Source organism: Neopsephotus bourkii, unplaced genomic scaffold (assembly GCF_033783945.1).
Source record: "Neopsephotus bourkii isolate Nb327-2 ecotype Australia unplaced genomic scaffold, CSIRO-AGI_Nbou_v1 NB_1820, whole genome shotgun sequence".
NCBI classification, from domain to species: Eukaryota; Metazoa; Chordata; class Aves; order Psittaciformes; family Psittacidae; genus Neopsephotus; species Neopsephotus bourkii.
In genome coordinates, this window is record NW_026902293.1 from 6,085,890 (window position 1) to 6,105,488 (window position 19,599).

Below are 19,599 nucleotides of genomic sequence, written 5' to 3' on the forward strand. Positions count from 1 at the left end.
TAATAGAAATACATAAAGCATAGCTGTATAAGTGCTTTCTAGTGCAAGGAGCACCCTGGTTTTAATGTTATACTGAAATATTTACAGTATCTTTGTCTTTGACCATGCAGAATAAGCAAGAGAATATTGACAGCACTATAGAAACACAGCAGCAAGTAAACAGCTTTAAATCCTGAGCTACTGAAGCCAACAGGAAATTTCTGAGGGAGCTGGACTGGATCGTTGTGTACTACCTCTTCACAGACGTTTTAAAGACGTTATCTACTGCTTGTATACTGTACTCAGAGCACAGGCTGCTGTACCTAAAAGCCTGCAGTTTCAAAGAGAACAAAGAACAGAAACTGCCACCTTTCTTCTTTCCCTCACAAGAAAACTTGTTCATTTCTAGTGCGATTTTCTGCCGGTCCATCCCTCAGCTGACTCACCTGAGGTCAGGCAAGTGCCAGTGGCACATGGGAGTGGCAGGGTTCCACAGCCACGGAGGCAGGGGAAGAAAATGGCACCACAACCCTCTTCTGGCAACACACAGCCCCTAAAGCACTTATCTGTATTATCACTGCACCATGAATGTCCCAGCGCATGAGACTCCTGGCACTGGATGAGAGGCTCCAAGGAGCACAGAGGATTGCCTGGAGTAGGCTCTGTGAGCACAAGATCCACTGGATAACACCAGTCTCACTGCTGTGCACAGCCACTTCTCGACATTACAGGTTGGATGACCAGCTGCATCTGGTATCTCAGGTCAAGGAACTGAAAGTAGGTGAGACAGTTGGAGCAAGAAGAGAGCGTTTAGCAAGGGCAGTCAAATGAGTCTGGCCAGTTGACTGGCCTGCTTTCCACCTTTAGCCCTCAAGAAATGAGTAAAGATTTTCAAGGAATTCCTTAATTTTGATTACCACACCCATTTCTATAGCTTCATCATCATCTCAAAGCACCCAAGTGCAGAAGAAAAATAGACTATGAATGAAAAGGTAAGCAACGGAAGAAAAGAAACAGGAAAGGTGAGTGGAGGAGGACAAAAAAAATTACTCTTCAGAGGAGATAAAAAGAAGGAAACAAGAAGGAAAAAAGATTCTGGATAAGGAATATACATGTAATACCTGGAATGGTCTCTACCTGTCAAGGTCCCACACAAGAAAGAGAGGATCCTCTCACCTACCCGTGACACCTACATAATAAGGGCTATACTTGAGTTACTCAAATTGCCACTAAGTTTACTTAAGAGAAACAGGCACTTCTAGGGGAAGCTTTGCCTTGTCTCAAAGGAGATATCCAGAGTATCTCAGTGTTTCTTGTTTCTCTCCACTGACTCTAAAAGGAGCCTAAACAACCAGCTCTGTGTGGACACCTATAGTGCAGACACCTAGTTAGCTGAGGTTAATACCACAGTAATGTCTCCCAGACTGCTGCATGGTCTCTTCTGTTTCTTGAAATACTCTGAGCTCTGTGTTTCCCACTTCTCAAAGAGAGGTGCCCATCACAGACAAAAGCTGTCATACTGCCAAGTTGGAGATCAGCTGAATGCTTGGGAAACCAGGGCCTGGCACACAATACACAAGACAGGTAGACTAAGATGTCCCAGGGTATCACTGAGATGCACAGCCAGTTTCTAGCCATAAAGCCAATGTCTGGACAAGTAGCAATCATTGTATTCCTACCGCTGTGAAGACTTTGATAAATAACATAGAAACAGCTATTATGTCTACTTCAAATTTGTCAAATACAACTGCCTGTGGTAAACTGCCCTCCACAGGCTGGGTTCAGCTCCTGTGTAAATCTTGCTGAAATCAGGGAGAAGCCTTAATAGAAACAGAGCACAAGCCCTAATAGAATGACAGTAGCAGGCACATTAAGCAGCATACTAATTCAGTTCACTAAATTGGGCACTTTCCCACTTTATTTAAATAATTATAGTGAAAGAGACATTTATAGAATGAAAAGTTTGGAACAAAGTTCAATTTAAACAAAACTGAATGAAATAAAAAGGTACATTTTCAGTTGGCAGAAAGAAATAGACTATATTTGGATTTCGGTCAGAAATTCAAGGACTGTTTTTATCGCATCTAAATATGGCAGCAGAATTCTGAGGTCCCTGGTTCTGGAAGTGATTCTGGAGGCACATCCTCTTTGGAAGAAGATTAGGGTAATTTTCCACACATTTGTGTTTATTAATAGAGGGGGAAGAAAGTTTCAGCTATCTCAGAATTGATTGAACCTTGTATGAGCCTCAGTGCTGGGAAAAGCTTCTGTCCAGAGCTTGTACTTGCTGCTTTTAACAGGCATCTTGCATCAAAGCATTGTTATTTTTAGTCATCCACCTCTTCTTCCCAAGAGAAGTTGAAAAGTTACCAGGAATTCCTGATCCATTCAAGAATTTACTTTTGAATATGTTTTCAGGCAGGTATTCAAGTAAAATGATGCTGATTTCAATTCACACTGATGAGTTAGGCCATGATCAGTGATGATCCCAGTTTATGTTCATGGTGGCCTTCCAGAGGGTGCTAGCAGAATATGCAGACCCTTGCTGAACAATAGCATGGCCCGGCTACTTTCCTTTTTTCTGGGCTGCCCGCCTGACTAATTGCTGGCTTTCAGTATTTTTGGAAGGATTTGGGCCAACAGCCAAATGACCTTGAGCTCACTGTGTTCTGCCAGCTGTTCTGTGATGCTCCCTGCCTACTTCCCCTTCCAGTTCTCACCTGCAGAGCTCAGGGGTGCTGGCTCATCCCCACAGGACAACTTCCCTTGCCCCCTTCTACCCAGCAGAAAACATTCTTCAGACAGAGAAGGCCACACTTCTCAAACTTGTTGACTTCAGTGGAATAACTTCAGGTTTTACCTGCAAACCAGAGTGGGGATGTGCAGTGAGGACCGCTGACATACCAGTGGGGAGCTCTGGGGTGACACAGGTCTTCCAACACTTTTGTGCAATCTTGTGCCCTCCACAACACCTCTGACCTGAAGTTTGGGCAGGAGGCACTTGCCAGGGCTGAAGAAGCACTGTAAATTGGAATATTTCTATGATCCAGGGGTGTGATTGCAGCTCTTCCAGGCACACTTGAGTCACCTTCAGCTGCTAGCTTTGGCACAGACAGCAAGCATTTCTGCACAGACTGTGCAAATCTGCCCAGGACCCTGGGTGAACATTTGGCTGCGAATGTCCTCAATGTTCCAGATCCCCTGTTATCTGTACCCATGCCAGGAAAATTCAGGTAAGCTCAGGATGGAAAGGCGAGCCACAGTCTGCCCCTTGAAATGCAGAACAGCAAAGGTATAAACCAAAACACTGAGTACATGGGACCTCTTGGTACTTTGAAAATGCAAGTGCAGTTGTTGGCACACTGGATGGAAGGGATGTAAACAGGCTACACATCCCTCCTGAAAACCTCCTGTGTACCTACACCTGCACCAATCTCCCTCTGAAACAGCATCAAGTTAACTATGCATTCATAGAATCACAGAATCATTCAGAGGCTTTTAAACCTTGTGATGGTACTGGAAGAGGAAAGCAGAAAGCAGGGCACTTATATATAATGAAGGCATTTGCAGAAGCAAGACTCTTTATCTGTTTACTGTGTGGTATCAAATAGAGGATTCTGTGAGCATGTGCATCAGATAATTGTGAAAAATGTATCTGCATTATCTTTGTTAAATATCTCACTAATGTGAAAGAAAGACTAAAGGTCATCTGTCAAATGTAGTTGTGAGGCAGGAAAAAATCTCTTATGTTGGATATCTTGAAACCTTTAGGCTCATGATATTTTTCTGGAACAGAGAAAATGTGATCAATGAATCATTAGGAGTCCTGTGCCTGACAGTGGAAGTCAAGAGTGCCTTTTGATGATGAGTTTAAGATGCTTTTATTAACCTGTCTCAAGATGGTTGATTGCTTTCTAATGGGATGAGACCCTCTGCAGCACTTGAATTTTAAATATTTAGAGATCTTCACTGTCAAACACTTCTCAATAATTCTTCACAATAAATGAATTATTATGCAAATGAAACTCAAGGTAGTTTTTAATAAAATCAGAGAGATTTTAGTATACCATAAAGACTAATCATGCTTTACAAAGTATTTTCTAAAATAAAGGTAACTAATAGGAAGAAACCTGGAAATGAATGAAGAACTAGGTGGGTCTCATTTTCTTTTCACACTAAGTTTCTGAGTATGTAAATACACTAATTTCTAATTCTAACTGCCTCCAGTTGAATTCTGGCTCCTTATAACAGTGCATATGTGAGAAGAAATTAATTCATCTATGCTCAGGTCCTAAGGAGTAAAGCCATTTTCAGCCCTGATGCTTTTTGATACAAAATCTATTTTGTATCTCATTGGCTATATAGATTACATTCACATTTGCTTCACAATTCTGTTACACAGTTAGAGAAGTGCAAAGGGATGCCTGACTAAATGAGAATCGGGCCATCACACATAATTTTTCACTCCTGTTTCAAGATCCCAGTTCCCATTTCATTCCCAAAGTGCATAACAAGTAAATCCTTTTAAATCCACCAGAAATAATGAATAGGAAAACAGAGTAAGGAAGATCTTAATAAGAGGAGATGAGCAGCAATATTCCATATATAAATGGCTGCACATTTTGTAGAGTTAGAATAGATAGGATTTTGTTCATGCACCCTTTTTAAAACTCTAACAGTTTAGGCTTTCTTCTTGAAAGGTAGCTTGAGTATCACTTCTGAATTTATAAGCAGTAGAGGACAGTTTTTCATTAGGTCCTGCCAACCCCAACTATTCTTAGTAGATGAGTTTCCTGTATCCTGTTTTCACCTTCTGATACGTTAGAAGACAACTTATTAAGTCACTAGCTAGGCTGGTAGCTGTTCAAATTCATATAACTTCACTTACTTATTGTGCAGCTATGTGGCATAATGCTCAATTGTCTCATCTGCCATCTGCTTTGGTGTCAAGATGTGCTTTTTTCCAAGTGACATTCTGTTGTCAATTGAAGCATTCTTGACATTTCTAGATGTCTTTGTTAAGAAGTTTGTGGTCTACTTCATATTTCCACAAGAAAGTGTTACTGATCAGTACCACCAGTACCATGGGACTCGCTGTTTCTGGCAGACTGAGGGACCACTCACCCTGCCATTTCTAGGCAGCACTCTAGAAAATTCTGAGGCTTTGCAGTTATTTCTTCCAATTCCCTGCCAGTTTCACTTCTGAGTGAAGGATTCAGATGGCTTCACTTGCTCTGTTTGATATTTTGCTCTTTACTTTCTCTACAAGTTTAATATTTTTCTGACACTACATGCAAGTATGAAATCAGAAAACTTAATGCTGGTTGTGAGGCCTTAGTCATCTCATACAGGTCAGGACTGCAAAGAGTTAATACGTTATTGAGATTCTCAGCTTACTGTTCTGAATTTAGTACGGACTGTGTACTGTACTATGATATACTGTGCACTGTATTGCAGTCTATAAGGGGGAACCTCTCATTAGGCAGCACTTGTGCATAAAACATTGTTATACCCCCTCACAAGCCAAGTATGAATCAAGTGTGTGATGATAAAATAAAAAAAAATAGCCAGTCTTATTCTCTGGGGGGTTGGAACTTGATCTTAAGGTCCTTTCCAACCCTAACTATTCTATGATTCTATGATTTGAGATACTAAAAGGGAGGCCATTGTCAAGAGCTGGGAAGCATGTTACTGACTTTCATTTGGGGTATCAATGCCTAAGAAAGATGTAGGGATATCTGAAAGCTTTCAGGGGGACAGCAACAAAAATAAAAAGACTGGAGAACCAGCAACAGACAAGGATGGCTTAGAAGCAAAACTATCATCACTGTAATTTCTGGAGGTCCTACCCATTTGCCATGCTGCAAGCGTGTGATTTTTGAATCCCTGACTCAATTCTTCCAGCCCACAAACACCAACATGCTCTCTTGAGGATACTTTTAAAGATCCCAGGGAACTGTAGGGAACTGTGGGAGAGGCTGCCTTGCTGAGGGCTCATTCACAGTGCCCACGTGGATATGTAATGCAAGTTACAAGGACGTTAATAATTGTTTGAGTATCTGCAAGACTTTTTTTCCCCTCACATGCTGTTTTCAACAGCTTGGCCTAATAGTACCCTTTGAAGATACCTAAGTGTATCACGTAAATATTCACCTAACTAACTTTGTCCTAACTGTACCCTCATAAACAAACACCACAGAGCAACTCTTTAGCCTGATTTTATAAAGATGTGTCCCTTCAATTAGTCCCACTGACAGTCTGTGCACAAATTAGGCTTGGATAGCTGGCAGAGCTGATGTAACCCAAGGCCAAGTCACACCTGTCAAGGATTATGCTGTAGACCTGTACTGTAGCAATGAGAATATTTGGTCCACAAAAGCTTCCAGGAATAGGCCCTGCATAGATTTCATAATGCGTTTAAGTAACTTACCTCAGACACTACAAAAAATAAATGGTTTGTGCCATACAGAAAAAGGTCACAACCACACATTTCAACAGAGGTAATTAACGTATTATCTGGCCTTTCATTTGTCAGTTCTTATAACATGGTGCTCATGGCCAGCAGTTACACAAGGACTCCGTTAGCAGAGAACAAGTTCATTAAGAAACTCTAAAAGTTGCATGCAACCGTTATTAAGTATCATAGAAGGTATTTGCAGACTTCCACTTTTCCACTTTAGGGTTTACACTGAGAATAAATAAACAGTTTCTTTGTGAGGTGCTTCCCATAAAATATGTATGCTGAAACAAAGTATATGTCCAGCCATCCATGCTCTATCAGCACATAGGCTCCTTCTTTTCGATATCACAGTAAGAATGAGGGGCTTCTATGTTTTGCTCAGTGAAATACACCACTAGGGGATTTTTCATCCAAAACTTGCAGTTAAATACACACCTCACTTCAAACCCTGAAATCAGCAGGACTCTTCATGTGCTTGAATACCTTCCCAAATCAGGCTGCAAACAACTGGAGTTTTCCCATATAGCTTAGCTAATGAAGCTGAGAGATGAAGCCAGACAGGAGCCAACATATTTTGGTTTGTCTCAACAGCTCTCACCTAACATTCGCTCTCATTACCTTGGCAAGCCCCGCTCAGTGCTCACAACTCACGGAAAACCTGGCTAAATTTTGCACTTCTCTACCTAACAGTCTTATAATGGCATGCATTTAGTGCTGCTACAGCAAAAGTTTGCTAAAAATATACAGCTAAAGTGTGTGTTCTAAACTCTGAAGTTCTACCATCCCATTCCTGTTCAGACAGAAGCATAATCTGAAAGCAACCTTTCCTTGAAAATTGCTGTCATGCTCAACCCTGAAAGATGGCAGAACAAAAAGTATTTCAAGTGATTTCGTGGACATGTACATCTGGGCATTCTGCAAAGACCAAGTTTGAAACAATCTGCTGAATTTTCCAATATTATAATGCAATCAACTCAGAATCATAGCCTGTGTCCTAATTGATCACATCTCAGCAAATCTGCACATAAAAAAATGATAGGTTTCTAAAAGGAAGGAATCAAAGCTCCAGTTCAGAAGGTTCTTAAATTCATGCTCAATTTTATCTCTCCGGGTTGAAACATTAAAATCTAAACAAAGGGAAACACAGGTGGTTAGCTTGCAGAACAATCATTCTTAGCTGAACGTAGGTAGAAAGACAGATTTACAAGCATATTTTATTTCTATATGTATGTAACATTAAACTAGTATAATTTACATGGAAAAGGACAGAAATCAATATTGCAGTAGAAGTACATTTTGCCTATATATAGAACAAAGATTTCATGCCACCTTAGAATCATAGAATCATAGAATAGTTAGGGCTGGAAAGGACCTCAAGATCATCAAGTTCCAACCCCCCTGGGCAGGGACACCTCACTCTAAACCATATCACCCAAGGCCTCGTCCAACCCGCCCTTGCACACTGCCAGGGATGGAGCATTCACAACCTCCCTGGACAACCCATTCCAGTGCCTCACCACCCTAACAGGAAAGAATTTCCTCCTTATATCCAATCTAAACTTCCCCTGTTTAAGTTTTAACTCATTGACCCTTGTCCTATCACTACAGTCCCTAATGAAGAGTCCATCCCCAGCATCCCTATAGGCCCCCTTCATATACTGGAAGGCTGCTATGAGGTCTCACCTTGAAGACTACTGTTGAATCCATTGAGACTGTGTATGCAAATCCTGGAATTTCCAATCCAAAAGCAGCCTTTTTAGCAATGGAGATGTGTGACAGTATCCATCTAATTTTCTTTTTGTTCAGACTGTTTGAGTTTAGAGTGTATATTTAGAAGATACAGGTTTAGTGTCAGATGTTTCCATCATAACTCATAGCCTGAACAAGACCATCTCCCAAGACCTGTGTATATCCTCAGTACAGTACCCTAAACCACCTAAATTTTTTTCTTTCTCTAATCAGCAAAAAACATAATGAGAATATGCTTTATCTAGAGCTGTTTTGCACAGCTTGAGTAAATTGGAGTAAAGGAAAATCTGCAATCATTCAAACCATTCATTTAAAGAGATGTTGCTCTCCTTCTTTCCTACTGATCCTCTACAACTCTTATATGAAGTATTTTTTCCATGTAGCTTTCCTCTTCCTCCCTCTACTCTCTCCAATTGTAAATGTCTGTATTTTCATTGATGTAGGATACAAAGGCCAGCAAAGGTCTTACCAAGTGAGTGAAAAGCAACTGCTTTCCAATACATAGCACTGCCCACACCAAATGTACAGCTGGATTTTTCCATGATCCTCTAGTTGATAGATAACATCAATAACGGTTGAGTCATAAGCTTAATTCACAACTCAACTATTTCTCAAACTTACCACCAACTATTTCTCAAACTTGCCACCACCTGTTTCTCACACTTATGACACCATTCAAACATATCATACCATTTATATCAGTGCATTATAAGAAAGTTAAGCCTGGCTCACTCAAGCAATTTAGTAGGTACTTCTTCCAGGTCCTCAGGAGTGATCTGTAAACCTGCAGCAGAAACACATGTTCTCACACACCTTGGCAAAGCAGGTGGCTGTTCGGTCCACCAACAAACTAGTCCAGTGATACACTGTGGACTGGAGCAAAGTTTCCCCACAGATCAGGGGAATTCAAGCTTGGTGTGTCACAGAAGTAATTAGAAATACTGACATGATCATGGTACAGACTAAGAATAGCTTCAAATACAAGAGCAAATAAGTAAACACAGCAGAAATAACAGGCCTTTGAGGTCTGTTCATTAATGCAGTGAAGGAGAAATAACAGAAGGGATGAGAGCAAAACAAGGTGACAGGTTACATGGAGCACCCCCAAGGCCCTCCAGATGGGTCTGCAAGAAGTCAGGAAAGCACTGGGAAGCCCAGACAGGAGGCAGGTGCAGGATCATCTTCAAGAGAAAAAGAAGATGTCTTTGTCAGAATTGGGGATATTTGGAGATCTTGAGTGCAAATGCCTGACCTTGTAAATACTATGAAGAAAGGAGCAACAATGCAGCCCAGCGCACACACTCCTATACAGCACCTCATGCTAACAGGTAGTCCCAGCAGCAAAGACAGAACATGAGTTGTGTGAGACATCTGCAGGCTTTAAACCAAGAGTTAATAGTACTGCAGATTCATTTACCCCTGACTAAAGAAGCAAAACTTTTCTCCCTTTCATTTACTATGTGAAATACTTATTTATCTTCATTTTATTGCTTCTAACTACTGCTACACACAGAAGTACCCTCCCCCTGCCTTAGAATTTCCTTAGTAACTGAGGAAAACTACAGACTGAGCAGCTCCCACAGTGCCTGTAGAAAGATTCTGGAAGCTGAGATTCTACCCCATTTTGCAGGTTTTCCCCTTTCCCTGTAGTGCAGAAGCTGCTGAACATAGGCACACTGCAGAAAACTAGAGGAATAAGGATGCAATGTGCAGAACAGCTGATTTGGTTTTGTGGTGACACAAGGGAGGCTCTGAACAGCTCAGAGAATCTCATCCTCTCCGAGGATTCAAGAGCTCTGACTGCAGATTAGGACAGGGATTTCCTGCCTCAGCTCTGAGGGCTCAGATTCATCATCAGCAGGGAGGTTATCTTGTGAGGGCCAGCATCATTCCTGTTCCCAGTTATCCCCCCACCCCTCTGAGATGCTCCCAAACTCTTTGCAGGAATGCCTGAGCAACTTGTTTAGCTGCTGGTTTAGTTTATAGTGTATTATAATAAGGTAACACTGAATTGCTTCCAGTTTCCTTTAATGCACCAAGCTACAAGCTGTGGTTGCTACAGGACGAGTCATGGGAGATCTCTGCTGCTACATGAGCAGTTATGCCATCTTTACAAGACAGACTTCTTCCAGAAGAGGTTTGGTAGGCTGCTGTAGGCATGAACCATGATTTCTCCTCCAAGGGAAGCCATCCCTGCTTGTGAGTCAAGCTGTGGCTGATTCCCTCAGTGACAAAGCCAGTTTGAGAGACTGATACTCTCTCTCAAATGCCTAGGCACACTTTCACACTCCCACCCCACCCCAGAAGCTACCTCCCTCAACTGTGCTGATTCAGCTACCTTGTGAGCATGGTCTAAAACCTGTGAATTGATTGTGTTAATTTCTAGGACTTCTTTTTCAGTGCAAGAACTATTTTAACCAAATCTGATTTCATTGGGTAATGACAGAGTCACAGCTTTAAGCTGTATGACATTCAAAATTAAATATATTTGTTTATCAGAAATTCACCTAATTTTCACTGAACCACAACATACACCTTAGGTAGAAGCTCATAGAAGCTTACAGAAGATATTTGCCTTACATGAATCACCTGTGGTTACATGTGGTTGAAAACCTTCCTAGTATCTTGGATTGAACCTATAAAGTGCCACATTCCTGTGTACAGGAAGATCTAAACCAATACATTTTTTTCCCTTTCACTGATAACTGTCAGTGGAAAACGTATTAGCAAGACCTTGAAGTGACTACAAGGAATGTAATTGAAACATCAAATTTGAAGCGCAGCACTTAGTATCTTTTACTTGGACACCTACAGTGTACATTATCAAAGTAGCTTGTGGGAGGCAGAGTTGCACACACAAACAATTTTGCTGCTTCATGGAAGAACCTTCATGTACGTTCTCCACGCCTCATCACACCGCCTTCAACGTGTATTTCATCACGCTGGTGTGAAAGGTAGCTTTAAGAACACACTATTCTGAAAACACATTGAAGACAAAATTCCCTCCTGATTTATCAGCCTTGCCGATAAATGGAAATATGGAGGATAAAAGGTTACAAACAGGGTCTGAGGACCCCTTTCCTTGCCAACTGTCACGTAGTGCTGAGGCTTTGAAAACACCTCTGGCAAGCAGCACTTCAATCAATGTCACACAGGAAGGGCTGGGATAACATTCAGGCAGTTGTGGTCCACGAAACGGTTGTGGCATGTGTATGAAATGATGCTTTGATCTATGCCTAGCCTCAGGTTGAAAGTTTCCCTGATAAGTCACTGAAGAATCATTGTCCTAAATGCACTGCACTGTCTTGCTTTGAGATCAAGTTTCATCCCTCTTCCTTTAATAAAAATCAACATTCAGATCCCACATGAACACATGAATGTTGCTATCTGATAGGCTTAGCCATATGTATGCACTATGTGCACATGTACATAAAAGCCTGATTTTTCTACTGAAAACATGTCCCAAGAAGCTTTTTCTAAGGCCACAGTTAGAAAACTGACTAATGAAGGCATCAGAATATAGGACCTGCCACAGTCATTTTCAGCAGACATACAGAGATTAATGTTACTCTCAAATTCACATTTGAATTTGATTTGTATCCTTCTGCCAGTAAAACTCTATAGTGACTATGGCACATCCTTTGTGTCATGGATGAAGACTTGCATGTTCCATCTCGCTTCCAGTGTCAGAGACATTTCCAACCACGAACCCAACCCAGGAACAGAGGAACAGGTTTTGTTCTTCTCACTGCAAAAATATGCTCATTGGTATTTTTTTTTTCCTTTTTTTTTTTTTTTAACCTGTAGAAGTAATCTTATGCCCAAAAGTAGGCCTACTGTAGACAGGTGATGAGAAGGACTGACTCTGGAAAAAGAACACATTACTATGCTGCTGTTCTTTCCATCACTGTCTGATGAAGTTCTCACTCTGTTCATTAAATTGTCCTTAAAAACACCTAATAAAACCAAGCACATAATTGCTATTATTTCTAATATTAAGACCATACTACAAGAAAACTTTCTTTAAAAAAAGAAATTAGGTCACTGTAAAGCTCATAAAAAAGCAAACCACATCACAATCTGTTTTCAGCCTGATTCCCTAATGCATAGCAAGATAGGAATCAAGCACTTGGGAAGGCCGCAAATTAGCTTAGCTTACTTTTGTTTACCCAAAATCAGCTCAATGAAACCACACAGGCACAGCCAGTCAACTGATCAAAATAGATTATGGTCTACCAATCACTTTCCATAATGCCTGCAGTCATCCGAATCTCCCTGCTATCTTGCCAGCTATCTATGTTCTGGCTTCTGAACTAAAAATCAGGTTCTGCTTAGTATCCACTCATAACTGCATTTCCAACTACCCAGTCTTAGTTTTGGAGCTAGAGTTACAGCTTTCTGAGTTTCATCTTCATCGGGTTTTTTTAGCATTCTGATAAAATCACATTAAATCTTATGACAGGAAATCTAATTCTGCTCATTTACAACTCAGAAATGTTTTTAAGCATGAGCACAGGTAATATCATCAACATCAATAGATCTTGCTTAGAATTAAGCATGCCCCTTTGTGTATTTCTATTAAGGCCTTACATTGGTGAAACCACCAGCAGGAATGACCCATTATCTTTAATGAGTGATTTAACTCTAGTAATAGTAAAAGCCATGACTACCTAGGCATATTTTTTTCTATACTGCTGAAGTAAATCCTGGTATTTGATAGAAGATGGTGGCTCAGGTCTTTGAAATTTTCTTTTATTCTTTACAGACAGTTATTTCACATCATATGGACTAATGAATAGGAAAAAATCTTTGTTTAGCCACATTTTCAGTCCTGTGCTTTATTATTTGGACTGCAAAAGCACTTACAAGCCCCAGGAAATAAGATACACACTGAAATACATTACATACACTTTACAGGGGTAAAAAATGCATCAGGAAGAAGAGTTTGGTCCACAAACTGTTGTACTAAATTTAGCTTCAGTGAGCAAACAACTTCTCTCTTACAGGAAGAAATTCTACAACACAGATTTTTACTTCAAAGTGTACTGAACAAAGTCAGTGGAAAGGAATGAGCTGGTGACAGTATGGGTATTTTAAGGGCACTTTCTACTATTTGCCAAAATTACCAGCACTTTGGGTTTTCCTGATAAAAGTGTTCTTCATAATGATCCTCACAGCAGGCTTATGAATTGGTTGAATCATCTTGTAACTACATCTACTGCCATCCAGAGGTAATTGGCAAAAGTTTGAAAAGTAAATCTAAGTTAATGGTATCTAACAGTGAGACATGAATACTGTAGATTAGAACAGCTCCTATCAAACACAAACTTAAAAGCTTTAACCCAGCAGAGCAGAAACTGCAAAAAAATAAAAGTTAAGTAGGATAATTCTTTATTTCTTTCCAGCAGAAAACCAAAACCAACAGTATGTCACATTGATGCTGCAGTTCTTTTGGTGCATCACATATATCCTGCATTATGCTTTCTATTAATCTCTCGGACAAATGTTTCTGCAAATTACACTCTGCTATCTTTTGTTTTTCATGCAGACCCCAACTGTAGTTTTAATAAAAGCAACCCTACTGCCTTCACCTCAAAAAAAAGCCCACACTTTGCAACAGCATCCAATTTCTGTATGATCATATCACAGTAAGCCCTACTGCCTTCACCTCAAAAAAAACTCACACTTTGCAACAGCATCCAATTTCTGTATGATCATATCACAGTAAGGAAAGTAAGCAAACACTAAGGGATTGAGCACATACACATGTGCCATGACATGTGTCACTATTGTTCATACTGAATAGATAGAGAACCTCATGGACAGACAGAGTAATGATGAAATTGTTTAAGTATCTATGGACTGTGAGTGCCAACAGTTAGGGATAACTAATTTCAAGTCCTATGGCTGAGTACTTGCAAATGCATCCACAGGCAGTTCCAGAAATGTGATATTTGAGATTCTAAAACTAGGAACCCAAAAGCAGAGATGATAAAAATGAATAAACATTTCTAAAACTTCATCCTTTAAAAAAAAATGTTGGAAAAGTCCATTAAGAAAGCTGGAGGAAACATGAGATAATAAAATCATTTGTTTCCTAACAGCTAATTCTATAAGTCGACATTGATGTCACCATTTCATCTTTTCAAAAGCCGAAATTTTCAGCAGTACAGACACACCTGCTCACTTATGAGAAGCTCTGTGCCTGCTTGTAATTCTCAGCTCTAAACCAGGCATTCCAAGCTGGAAGAGTGGCTATGATTACAACAGTGAGCATCTCAGAAGTCACTTCTCACAATGGGATAATCTCCCAAAATATCCATGACTCTATTTACAAATCTTGTTTGATTTACAAATCCATACAAATATTCTTCCAAATGAGACCTTCCCAACCACATTGTGAAATCACAAGCTCAGAAATGTCCTGTCTGACTAATACACCATCTCTAAGTACAGCAGTAATGATTTTGCAGTCAGGCTTCTCTACCAGGCACCATTGTGCTCAGGACGCTTGAAGCACAGTTGAACAAGGCTCCTTCTTCAGTATGTCCTGTACTTAAGATTAAAAGGTTTATCATTGCCAGGAAACTAAGCAGGTATTTTTTCCTACACATCAGGAGAGGGCTAAACTAAGACTACTGAAGTTCTGCTTGTAGTAAGTACAGCCTGACTCTGCCAAGGAATACAGTAAAACCATCCAAGATTTCAGTTCAGTCAGAGTTTCTACCGTGCTCTTTAGAAGACTGAGTCCTTGAAAAGATGCAAGATGCTTTTTCAGAATTATTCTCTAAACAGATATTTAGATTATTTCTTTGAAGGCATTTCTTGAAATAGTTTTAAGAATGTTGGAACTTGTGACAAGTTTGAGACATAACTAATTTGCTGAAAGTGAGATTTTCATAAACAGGAAAAAAAACACCACCACCAACACAAAAGCATTTACAGATTTCCTCTGTTGATTATAATTGTTAGTGTTAAATCCTTTGTGCAGAGACTAAATACACTGAATCAATTCATCTCCTCCAGCAATGGAATACACACCAAAAACCAGTAAAAGGAGAAAAAAGGCCATTAAAAAAAAATCACGTTTGAGCTCCATCTGAGACAAAGCACAGAATTTCCTGACACTGATCCATAATCATAAAGGTGCCCCTATTACACTATTATAGAAAAATTACACTGAAGCAAGTGAGTAAAAGAACAGTCCCATTTACTGCACTGGGACCACTTACGCAATAAATAACAATTTCTGGAATATATAAAAAGTCTGAAATACAGTTCTACACAGTAGTTGCCAGAAAGTAATTCTTGCCTTCCCAGATTCTTTTTTTTACCTTCCTTAGCAGGTTCATTCTATCAGGTAAAAGAAGACCAGTTCCTGGCATGCACTCCTTATTCTGTTCTTGTGACACACAGCAAAATCATTAATGCTTAAAGCAACTTTGGAAGTGCAACAGATATTACCAATTACCTCCTCTCAGTCACAGACATTTACCTGAAGGGTTCTGTGCTTTGTAATAGTACAGCACAAAAGAACTCAAAGTGCTGCATAAGGATAAACTGAGAGGGTATAGGGATCAGTGAAAAGGTATTGATCAGGCTGCTGAAACAGCAGACCTTGCAGTTCAAAAGTATGAATTTATGCCTACATCTAAACAGTGCACATGAATATCTTCAAAGCACTGCCTTTAAAAATTTTTGTTTTATCTGTAATTCCAGGTGGAAGTATGAGCTGTCCAAGACAGGGAACAAACTATCATTCAATGCAATGCCATCTTGTGGTAAATGGGAAAGCTGTCTGTGCCAAAAATGCACAGGGACAGGGACGCTGCTGCTCTGCAGTATACAAAACATGTCCAGAACTGCTGATTTGAAAACAGAAGAAATATATATTTTAGTATAGTCAAACTTACAAAATGCAAGTTGTGATATGCAAGGCATTAGAATTTGAGAATCAGCTCTGGAGTTCTCAGTATGGGAAAGACATGGACCTGTTGGAGGGGGTCCAGAGAAGGGCCACAAAAATGATCATAGAATCATAGCATATTTAGGGTTGGAAAGGACCTTAAGATCATCAAGTTCCAACCCCCCTGCCACGGGCAGGGACACCTCACACTAAACCATCTCACCCAAGGCTCTGTCCAGCCTGGTCTTGAACACCACCAGGGATGGAGCATTCACAACTTTCTTAGGCAACCCATTCCAGTGCCTCACCACCCTAACAGGAAAGAAATTCCTTCTTATATCTAATCTAAACTTCCCCTGTTTAAGTTTTAACCCATTACCCCTTGTCCTATCACTACAGTCCGTAATGAAGAGTCCATCCCCAGCATCCCTATAGGCCCCCTTCAGATACTGGAAGGCTGCTATGAGGTCTCCACGCAGCCTTCTCTTCTCCAGGCTGAACAGCCCCAACTTTCTCAGCCTATCTTCATACGGGAGGTGCTCCAGTCCCCTGATCATCCTCATGGCCCTCCTCTGGACTTGTTCCAACAGTTCCATGTCCTTTTTATGTTGAGGACACCAGAACTGTACACAATACTCCAAGTGAGGTCTCACAAGAGCAGAGGGACAGGATCACCTCCTTCGACCTGCTGGTCACGCTCCTTTTGATGCAGCCCAGGATACGGCTGGCTTTCTTGGCTGTGAGCAGAACACATGAGCATGAGCACTGCAGCCAGTTCATGTTAAGTTTCTCACCAACCAACACCCCCAAGTCCTTCTCCACAGGGCTGCTCTGAATCTATTCGCTGCCTGGACTGTAGCTGTGCCTGGGATTGCCTTGACCCCGGTGTCAATGATCAGAGGGATGGAGCACCTCTCCTATGAGGAAAGGCTGAGACAGTTGGGCTTGTTCAGCCTGGAGAACAGGAGGCTCAGGAGAAGCCTTAGAGCAGCCTTTCAGTTCTTAACAGGAGCCTATAAGAAAGTTGAGGAGACATGCTTCAGCAGGGCCTGTAGCAACAGGATGAGGACTGATAGCTTTAAACTGAAAGAGGGGAGATTCAGGCTGGACGTGAGGAAAAAAATCTTTACAATGAGGGTGGTAAAATCCTGGCACAGGTTTCTCACAGAGGTGGTGGATGCGCCATCCCAGGGATGGCATTCAAGGCCACGCTGCATGTTTCTGCTCAGAATCAGCTCAGAATGTCACGGCCATATAAACCAGATCACTGTGTAGGACTCTATAAATTCTCCCAGAGCCCGCCTGTTTATTAATAGCAGGGCAGTATCTCTGACTCGGCTGACCCGGGAATGCAGGCACTGTCACCTCCCTGTCCGCCTTCTCCCTCCGCTGCGTGCAGGCTCACCCACACCACCTGCCTCGCTCTATGGGGAGCTGCCCTCCAGCACTGCAATTTTGACCCTGCCACCAGCTCTTGCAGGCATTGTCCTACACCAGTGACTGTCTCACATAACGACACGCCACCAAAAAAAAAAAAAACCCAGACCGATGGAAAACGTCGGAAGCAGGCTCAGAGAGAGCCCGTTGAAGTAACAGCTCCCACACACGCCCCCTTCAATCCCATAGCCCCCGGGGCTGAGGGGACTACATTTCCCGGCAGGCATTGCACCGAGCCCGCCCGCCGGACACCGCCATTCCGGGCGCGGCGGCGCGCTTTCCGTCGCGGTGACCAGGAAGGGTTTCCCTGCAGTTCCGGGGTCTCCCAGTAGGAGCAGTTCGCACGTGCGGGAGCGGTCCGGCCTGGGCCGACCGCCGCCATGGCGGCCGTGAGAGTGGAGGAGGTGCTGGCTGCCGCCGAGGAGCAAGAAGCGGAGAAGCGGCGGAGCGTGGTAGTAGAGAAGGAGCTGGAACTAGAGTTCGACCTGGGCAACCTGCTGGCGCTGGACCGCAACCCGCCGCCGGCGGCGGGGCTGCGCGGGGCCGGCCCGCAGCGGGAGGCGCAGCTGCTGGCGCTGGCCCGCGACAACACGCAGCTGCTGGTGGCCCAGCTATGGGAGCTGCCGGCCGAGCGCGCCGGCGGGGCAGGGGGACCGCTGGTGGCGCGGCTGCCCGAGCCGACCTTCCGCCTGCCGCGGGAAAAGCCGCCGCCGCGACCGAAGCCGCCTACGCGGTGGGAGCAGTTCGCGCGGCTGAAAGGCATCCGGCGGCGCAAGCGAACTTCGCTGGTGTGGGACGAGCAGGCCAAGGAGTGGCGACGGCGCTGGGGCTACCGGCGAGCCGGCGGCGACCCGGCCCGCGCTTGGCTGGCGGAGGTGCCGGCGGGTGCCGACCCGGAGGAGGACCAGTTCGCCCGGCTTCGGCGGGAGAAGAGGGAGCGGGTGGCGCGTAATGAGCTGAACCGACTGCGCAACCTGGCCCGGGCCCACCGGGCCGGGGCCGCCGTCCCTGCCGCGCCCCTCCACCCCACCGGCCACCAGAGCAAGGAGGAGCTGAGCCACGTCGCCCGAGTCGCCCGCGTCTCCACGGCGTCGCTCGGCCGCTTCCAGCCACGGCTGCCCAAGGAGCCGGCAGAGCCGCCATCCCGTAGCGGCGGCAGGAAGCGGCGCTTCGAGCCGCTGCTGGGCAACCTGGCGGCGGAGCGCAGCCGGCAGCTGGAGCTACTGAAGGACATGGGCAGCAAGAAGCCTGTCCTCGACATCACCCGTGCTGTCAACAAGCAGCTGCGCCAGGAGGAAGCCGAGGCGGCCGCCGCCAAGGGCAAGAAGCAGTCGCAGCGGGGGAAACGCGGCCGCCGGCAGCAGCGGACTGGGCGCAGCAGCAAGAAGAGTGCGGCCCGGCGACAGCAGCAGCGGCCTAGGGGCGGCAGCACTGGTGGAAGCAGGAGAAAGAAGGCATGAGGGACGACATGGAGCACGGGGCTGGGGACGCCTGCTGAGGTGTGGGAAGGGACTGTCACTGCCAGCCTCCGGCCTCGTGCTCTATTCCCACACCTGTTTGTCAATAAACATGGTCCAGCCTTTCTTAAAATGTCCTGAGTGTGGCTCTTAGCTGGCAGCCGAGGAGGGCTGTGTTCTCCATCCAGGGGAAACTGGTGGTGCGTCGAGGGTGTCAGGAGCCCCGGGTCCTTCCGGGCAGGTGTTTCGTGGGGACAGTCAGGTAATGCTATCAGGTAATACTGAACGGCTGGCCGTGGCTGCACCATTCCCAGGCAGGACGGAAGCCAAGCAGAGCTGTGCTCTGCTCAGGTCAAGTGGCCTCATGGTGGAGCTCTTGCTCTGTAAACCAACTGTTGCTGCTCAGCTCTGTATCGGGCTCAGTTACAGAAGGAACACGAAAACACAGGCTTATTGCAGGGCCGAAGAAATAGTACAGATTTCCTAGAGAGTTCTGTTGAGTAAAAGAAAAAAAAACCACCAAAGTTGGTGGCCAGCCATTGAATTAGAAATTTGTATTGAACAGCAGTTAAAACATGAGTTTCTCCTTGTATTAATAGTAATCTCTCATT

The 19,599-nt window shown here is 43.5% G+C and overlaps 1 protein-coding gene across 1 annotated transcript; it reads left to right on the forward strand.

Moving 5' to 3' along the window:
• Positions 1–17,829: 17,829 nt before the first annotated feature.
• Positions 17,830–19,121, forward strand: RRS1 (ribosome biogenesis regulator 1 homolog). The gene has a single exon (XM_061342794.1). The coding sequence runs from the start codon at positions 17,912–17,914 to the stop codon at positions 18,989–18,991; it is 1,080 nt and encodes a 359-aa protein (XP_061198778.1). The 5' UTR covers positions 17,830–17,911; the 3' UTR covers positions 18,992–19,121.
• Positions 19,122–19,599: the final 478 nt, after the last annotated feature.